The following is an 8,375-nucleotide window of genomic DNA, read 5'->3' as shown; positions in this document are numbered from 1 at the left end:
AGTGTAGTCCTTGGTTGTGTTGCTGTAATGTTAGTAGGTGGTTGGACGGGCTGTTAATGACTTGTGACGTGCTTATAAAGGGGTAGTCTGTGTCCTCGGTATACATTGTACTTGTGAACATGTCAATGACATAAGTATGGGGTGGTTACCTTATTTGATCTTACTTGTTTTTTTACGTGTTGTGGCTAATTGTGTTCGTTCTGTGAAGGTACAATGTCTTGTCATCCCAGTAAACGTGCTAACACTGATTCTTCTAGGGTTGCCCCCCTAGTAGTCGGAGAAGAGGTAGGCGGGCACCACCCGCTGCCCCAGTGAATGCCAAATAGGATTCTATAGGATCCTTAAACCTTATTGAGATTAATTTTTCCATTGTTGTGGAGTAATTCCCCTTAGGGTGTTGACAGATACGATGTATTAATAATTTGATTAGGGATTCGATTCTTGACAATTGCTTGAATTAATATATGGAGCGTCAAATCTTGCTTTGAAGTTGTTTATTAGTTTGCTTAATCGAAAGAGGAGATTTATATTGAATTTCTTTACATCTTATGATCTAGTTTAAATTCGTGACTCAACTAGGTAATCGAAAGAGCCTCTTGAATTATTAATCGAACTAGAAAATAGGAAAATATTCATGAGAAGCTACCCCTTTAGACTAAAACCGTCATTTTATTTGTTACAATTGTTTACCGTGCTTCCATTGGATTACTTACTGAAATTAACGTTTAATCAAAAGAGGAACCTTAACTTCAAGTGTAATCCAATTATCTGGTGAATTCGTGAGAATCAACAGTATTATAGAATGAACTACTTCAAGAATTGGATTCCGAGTCAATTATCTTGCACATGTTTAGTCAATTACCCTTATTCCTCTCATTGATATTTCTGTGTTGCTCAACTCTTGTCTTTTGTGATCAATTGATAATTGCTTAATTTTTAGTAGTTAACCGTAGTTGATAATCGTTCAATCAAGTGTTAATTTTCCTGGATAGTAATCAACTAAAGATTATTCGAATACTGTTTAAATTCAATTCCTGTGGAGACGATAATTTAACAATACTATCTTTAACTAGCAAGCAATAATTTTGTGTTGTGTTTTGCGCTCGTCACATAGTAGATTTCGTGGCCCAGTGTCCTAACTGCCAGCAGGTAAAGTTTGAGCACCAGAAGCCTAGCGGTTTGTTACAGGAGATAGAGATCCCAACATGCAAGTGGGAAGCAGTGAGTATAGACTTTTTCACAGGCTTGCCTCATACGCGGAGCAGGTTTGATTCTATTTGGGTTATAGTTGAAAGACTTACTTAATCAGCTCATTTCTTGCTTGTTAGAACTACCTATACACCAGAAGATTACACCAGATTGTATATTAGGGAGATTGCACACCTCCATGGTGTTCAAGTATCTATCATTTCAGACAGAGGTCACAGTGTATAACTAACTTCTGGCGATCGTTCCAGAAAGGTTGGGGACGCATGTGAATTTGAGTACAACTTCTTATCCCCAGACAGATGGACAGGCCGAGCGAACCATACAGACGCTCGAGGACATGTTAAGGCTGTGTGTGTTAGATTTCAAAGGTAGCTGGGATGAACACTTACCGTTGATAGAGTTTGCATACAACAATAGTTATCATTGCAGCATACAGATGGCGCATTATGAAGCTTTGTACGGGCGCATAGTGTAGATCACCCATAGGTTGGTTCGAAGTTGGTGAGTCTCAGTTGGTAGGCCCAGATTTGATCCAACGGGTAGTAGATAAGGATACGCTGATTGTTAGCAACCCAGAGTCGACAGAAGTCATATGTAGACAATCGACGCTGAGATCTAGAGTTCCAGGTTGGCGATTGGGTATTTCTGAAGGTGTCACCTATTAAAGTCTATATGAGGTTCGGAAAGGAGGGCAAGCTTAGCCCTAGGCATATAGGTCCATACCAGATCATCAGACGAGTTGGTCGTGTAGCATACAAGTTGGACCTTCCATCAGACCACAGTAGGTACATCTAGTGTTTCATGTCTCCATGCTTCGGAAGTGTGTTGCAGATCCTTCCAGAGTTGCACCATTCGATGATGTACATATCACTGAGAAGTTGACTTATGAGGAGGTACCTATTGCCATTTTAGATCGGCAGGTTCGTCGGTTGAGGACGAAAGATATTCCTTCGGTGAAAGTGTTATGGCGGAGCAATAATGTGGAAGAGGTGACTAGGGAAGCTGAAAAGGAAATGAGATCTAGATATCCACATCTCTTCAATACTCCAGGTATGTAACGAATGTTTGCGTAATGTTTCTGTATACCTTAGTCAACATTCGAGGACGAATGTTCTTAAAGGGGGAGATTGTTACACCCCGTACTTTTGTGATGTCATATGTTGTGTAAATGACTTTCTAAGCATGATTTAATTGATCTTATAGTCATAATATGACTATATATGATGGTTGAATATAGAATATAAAGTTTGAGAAAAATCGGATTTAAGTTGCGGAAAAATCGACTAAGGATTTTCCTTGTAATGAAGCTTTTTGAGCAATTAATTTCGTATATTATATGAGGTCTTTTGGGAATATATTATGTATCAAATTGAAGGTATTGGGATTTAATTTCTAATGCTCTTGATCATTCAATCATACGATGTCCGGATAAAGAGATATGAGCGTCGGAAGAATGACCGGTGAAGCACATATGTGATTGACTTTTCAACCTTACCATAAATAGAAGACTTAGTCTTATTTTTTTCTCATTTTCCAGAAAATTCACGCACAAGAAAAGCTTCCATAGCTATCCAAGAAGTTCCTCAGGATTTTGAATCAAGTCCATCATCCGCAATTCAAAATCAAGAAACGAACACATCAACGCGATCATTACGACATAGGTAAGACTTTGTCGTCCTCCTTTCTCCTTATAACTCGAGTTCTGGAAAGAGCTTCGTGCTAAGCAAGCTTGTCACCTCTTTATTTTAGCAATACAAGCATAAGGAGGGTGTGGATCAAATGGAACAAGGTTTGGAAGCAAGAATACAAGAAGTATGTAGGGTCTTCGTTTCGTTTTCGGTATGATTTAGTTTAGCTATGTTCTAGCCTTTATTCTTAATCTTTTAAGAGTTATTTAAGGGAAATTTCAGTATGTATTGTATCCTTGTATAGTATTCAATTCCTTATGTGAAGTATGGAAGAAACTAGTTTAGGTTGAAACTTCAAACAAAAAGATGAATCGCCCATTTAGCCTACGCCATCTGGACTTCCGTTTGTTCCGTTCCTTTGATGTTTTTATGTATACCTAACCCTCATATGATCCTAATAGCTTCATTTAAAATTATATATATTTAAATATGTGTTTATGCTTAAATTATTCCTAAATCATATTTAGACTTTCATGTCATAAGTTAGCCACTATGAGCCGATATTATGTTCATAATTTCGTTTGTCGATCGTTTGGCACTATTGTGGATAATTGGATCTTCTTTAATTTGATGTTATAATCTTGTTCGGGTATCCATTCCCTTATATCATGGTGCTTGCTGTTTTTTTTTTTTTTGGGATCATCTAGTTTTCGGGGAAACTCTGCCGAATTCTTTGGAAATTCGAAGAGTTGGACAAATTTCGAGTTTCTTGATTCTATAGGGATCCTAATGAGTTAATTAGCCTTTGTATCTCATGTACATACTTATTTTATTCCTAAAATGGGGATAGGATCCTCCGTCCAACTTATAAACGACGAGCGTTAGATTATGTATGTGATCCCGTTTATGGTTTCCTTCATGATCTATTGAGTCCATATGCTGCCACATGTTTTATGCCTCATACACACTTACATTGATTATGCTGGGGGAATATAGCCATAATACCAGCGAGGCCTATTGATTATACGTTGGAGGGAGATAGCCCATAACACCAGGCCGGGCCTATTGATTATATATTTACTTGTTGGGGGGATATAGCCCATAACGCCAGCCAGGCATGTTATATACGCATATATAGCTACAGTTTGCATTGCATGACTATACATGAGGCTAGTTCAGATGTACAGTTACCTGATTGGGGGGATATAGCCCATAACACCGGACAGGTACCAGTTCAGATAGTAGTTCAGTTTCAGCACAGTTTCAGCTTCAACTTCAGTTCAGTTCCAGATCAGTTGCTAGTTCATACTCTTGTTTAGCTTTCAGCTTATATTCAGATTTCCAGCTTACAATACTTTAGTATGCTTTACATATGCTTTCCACCCTACATACTTTGTACATATCGTACTAACGTCCCTTCTGGGATGCTGCATTTCATGCCGAGCAGGTACAGATAGATCAGCGCTTGAGCCACATCAGTAGGTCATCCACTAGTTGTTGGAGTCACTCCGCTTACTCTCGGAGTTACTTGTCTTTTTGTATGTATACAGTCAGCTAGTTTGGGTTTGGCAGGATCCTGTCCCGTCTAGTACTTGTTCAGATCAGCACTCCTAGAAGCTTGTAGATATGCATATGTGCAGTTAGTATGTTTTCATATGTCAGCTTGTGTTAGCCTTGTCGGCTTTCCGGATTGTAGAGTTCTTATAAGCTATGCTTATGCTTGTTCAGTTTATATTCATGTAGATTATCAGCAGGTTTAGTGATAATCGACACTTAATGTCGGTTATCCGTCGCAACCCTAGGCTAGGTCCTGACAGTATCTTTAAGCTTATAAGTTCCAAAGGTCTTTCTTTCTTTCTCTTTCTTTCCTAATTAGTACCTAGTGATTTTATGTTTAAAAGCGGAGGTACTTAAGCATTTTAGTAATCAAAGTTTTTACAATTATTTAAATTATTTTAAATAATGATCCAAGAATTAAATTAAGAAATATTAATATGTTAAAGACCCAAATAAATGTATTACGTATTTAGCACATCAATAATGTCAGACGACAAACTTAAAGATTTTAAACACTACAACTAGTTTATCATACAAAATTCAGCCTTCAAATCACAGTTTTTATATATCAATTTTATCCGACTGATCAACAGTGAGGAGGTGCCTGCAGAAAAGTTAAACTAATTTCTTCCTGGTTTGCAGGAATAAATTCAAAATTTTTAGCTAGTGTTTGGACATAGATTTGGTTGAAACTTGAAAAATTAAGTTTTTGAAGATGAGATGAAAAGTTTTTTTTAAAAGTTGAAATTGCATTTGGACATGCATTTTACTTGAAAAGAATTTAAAGTTTTGTGAGTAGAAAACTTCAAGAACTACTCTAGAGCTGGGATTTGAAGATTTTATTTTTAAAATCTAACAAAAACAATTAAAATAAATAAACAAACAAATATTTGAAAAAAAAATTATAAAAAAAAAGCTCCTAAATTTATGTCAAACGGAAGCTTAATATTGTTACTCCTGTTATGAATAAAATTGTAATTAGAGTGAATGTCTATCTTTTAGAGAGTTTTATTTTGTGGCTAAGTCATTTTTCCCCTATAAATAGAGGGGTCTTACCCCATTGTAAATCATTCCAAAATTCAATAAGAATTACTCTCTCTTTCTCTGCAATATTGTTCTTCTACTTTTATTGTTTTATTACACGTTATCAGTACGAGACTCTACCGTCTCAAGAAGCTCTTTGAGAAGACTAAGGTATAACTTTTCTCCTCTTTTAATTATGACTGATATTATGAAAAGAAAGTTCGTTGCTCTTGAAATTTCGGGCAAGAACTATATGACATGTGTGTTGGATGCTGAAATCCATTTAGATGCAATGGGTCTTGGAGACGCCATTTAAGACAAAACTAAGGCATCCACCCAAGACTGTGCTAAGGCCTTGATTTTCTTGCGCCATCACCTTGATGAAGGGTTGAAAATAGAATATCTCACAGTCAAAGATCCACTTATTTTATGGAATGGCTTAAAGGAAAGATATGACAACTTAAAGTTGGTCACTCTTCCACAAGCACGATATGATTGGGCTCATCTGAGGCTCCAAGACTTTAAGTCTGTTTCTTAATATAATTCTGCGATGTTTAGATTTACTTCTAAATTGGAACTCTATGGAGATACTATCAATGACTATGATATGCTTGAAAAACGTTTACAACGTTTCATGCCTCCAATATGGTCCTGCAACAGCAGTACAGAGAGAAAGGTTTCAAGAAGTACTCTGAGTTGATTTCTCTTCTCCTTGTGGTTGAACGAAACAATGACTTGCTCACGAGAAATCACGAAAATCGACCCACTGGGTCTACACCATTGCCTGAAGTGGATGAGGTGTATTCCCATTATGCTAAGCGTGGAAAAAGTCGTGGCCCTATTCGTGGTCGTGGCCGTAGACAAGGAAGAAATTTTTCTGGTGTCAATCACCCCCCAAAGAAAAATAACCACCAAAAGTGGAAAGGGAAAGATGAGAAGCCAAAGGCAAATGGTTCAGAAACTGAATGTTATCGTAGCAGTGGAAAAGGGCATTGGGCAAATATTTTTCGTACACCAAGACATTTGGTTGAGCCTTATCAAGCATCTCTAAAGAATAAAGGCCCTGAAGCTAATCTTGTCTATGACAATGCATTTGACATTATCCACTTGGATGTGGCAGACTTCTTTGAGCACTCTGATGGGAAAATAGACCACTTGATCAGTGATGGATATGTGGTTAAAGAAGATTGAGTAGTTTGATTTTATTTTATTTTGCTTATTTGTATTAGTTAGTGAATAAACATCATGTAATTATCGTAGTTTACATGAGTAGTAGTTTTAATTAGTATGTCGAATTAGTATAATCTGTCATTGAATAAAGTTTGAGAGTGGCCAAAATTTATAGTCAGTATCAATTGTAATTTATGTTAGGAGTTGAGAATCGTGGAAAAAAAATTACAAGAAAAAAAGGACGAAAACTTGCAAACGAAAAAGTGTCTTACATACTAGCGTGAAATTATTTGCTAAAGCTTTTAAATCAACTGACACTATACGAAATTTTTATTAAAATGCAATATCTATTTTCTAATTAAGTTGTTCAATCAAAGATTGTGTCTTACGAAAAATTATCATCACACTTATTGAATAAGTCATTATTGAGTTATTGACTTCACTTTGTCTCTTTTCCTTTATCTATGAAAATACTAATATCTATTCGTATATTTCTTTTGTATGTCAAACCATGGGAAGCAAATATAGATATTTCACAAAACAAACTTGGATCAAAGTTCAATTGTAAAAATATTTGTTTAATTAATTCATGTACGACACATACAATATTCAAAGAGAAGAAATATTTCTCTCATTTAAGTATGTGTAAGGCAGATGTTACTACAGTTTCTGGTAGTAGTAATTTAATTGAAGGCATTGGAAGAGCTGCTATAACTCTGCTCAAGGGAACAATACTTATCATAGATAATGCAATGTTCTCCTCCAAGTCCAAAAGGAACTTGTTGAGTTTTAAAGATATCCGCCAAAATGGATATCATATTGAGACAATAGATGAGAATAATCTTGAATATATCATTATTACCACGAATGTCTCTTACCAAAAGAGGGTTATTGAGAAGTTTTCATCTTTATCTTGTGGCCTGTATTGGACATGAACTAGTGCAATTGAGGCACATTCTATTGTAAACCAAAAGGTAACTAATTTCAATACTTTTGTACTTTGGCATGATCGATTGAGACACCCTGGATCAATTATGATGAGACGGATTATAGAAAACTCAAATGGGTATCCATTAAAGAATTTAAAGATTCTTTTAAATAATGAATTTTCTTGCACTTCTTGTTATCAAGGCAAGTTAATTATTAGACCATCACCAACAAAGGTTGGGATTGAGTCCCCTGCGTTTTTGGAACGTATGCAAGGGGACATTTGTGGACCTATTCACCCACCTAGTGGGTCGTTTAGATATTTTATGGTCTAATAGATGCATCTTCTAGATGGTCTCATGTGTCCCTATTGTCATCTCGCAACCTCGCGTTGCAAAACTAATAGCACAAATAATTCGATTACGGGCTCAATTCCCCGATAATCAATTAAGTCTATTAGACTTGATAATGCTGCTGAGTTTTCATCCCAAGCATTTAATGATTATTGCTTATCAATTAGGATAAAAGTGGAACATCCTGTAGCTCATGTTCACACTCAAAATGGCCTTGCAGAGTCTTTAATTAAACGTCTGCAATTGATAGCAAGACCGTTACTCATGAAAATGAGGTTGCCCACTTCTGTTTGGGGTCACGCCATTTTGCATGCATCAATGCTAGTTCGTCTCAGACCGACAAATTATCATAAATATTTCCCGTTGCAATTAGTTTTGGGTCATGAACCTAATATATCCCATTTAAGAATTTTTGGATGCGCAGTATATGTGCCTGTAGCACCGCCATATCGCACCAAAATGGGCTCCTAAAGAAGGTTAGGAATATATGTTGGGTTTGAATCGCCCT

General features: G+C 36.4%; 1 protein-coding gene across 1 annotated transcript; it reads left to right on the top strand.

Moving 5' to 3' along the window:
- LOC109234781 lies at positions 1,882–6,608 on the top strand. The gene is made up of 3 exons (XM_019400842.1): positions 1,882–1,990; positions 2,041–2,259; positions 6,538–6,608. Exons 1-3 carry the CDS (start codon positions 1,882–1,884, stop codon positions 6,606–6,608), a joined length of 399 nt encoding a protein of 132 aa, XP_019256387.1.

The sequence above is a fragment of the Nicotiana attenuata genome, chromosome 1, assembly GCF_001879085.1.
Source record: "Nicotiana attenuata strain UT chromosome 1, NIATTr2, whole genome shotgun sequence".
In the NCBI taxonomy this organism is placed as follows: Eukaryota; Viridiplantae; Streptophyta; class Magnoliopsida; order Solanales; family Solanaceae; genus Nicotiana; species Nicotiana attenuata.
This window is presented reverse-complemented; position numbering and strand designations above follow the sequence as displayed.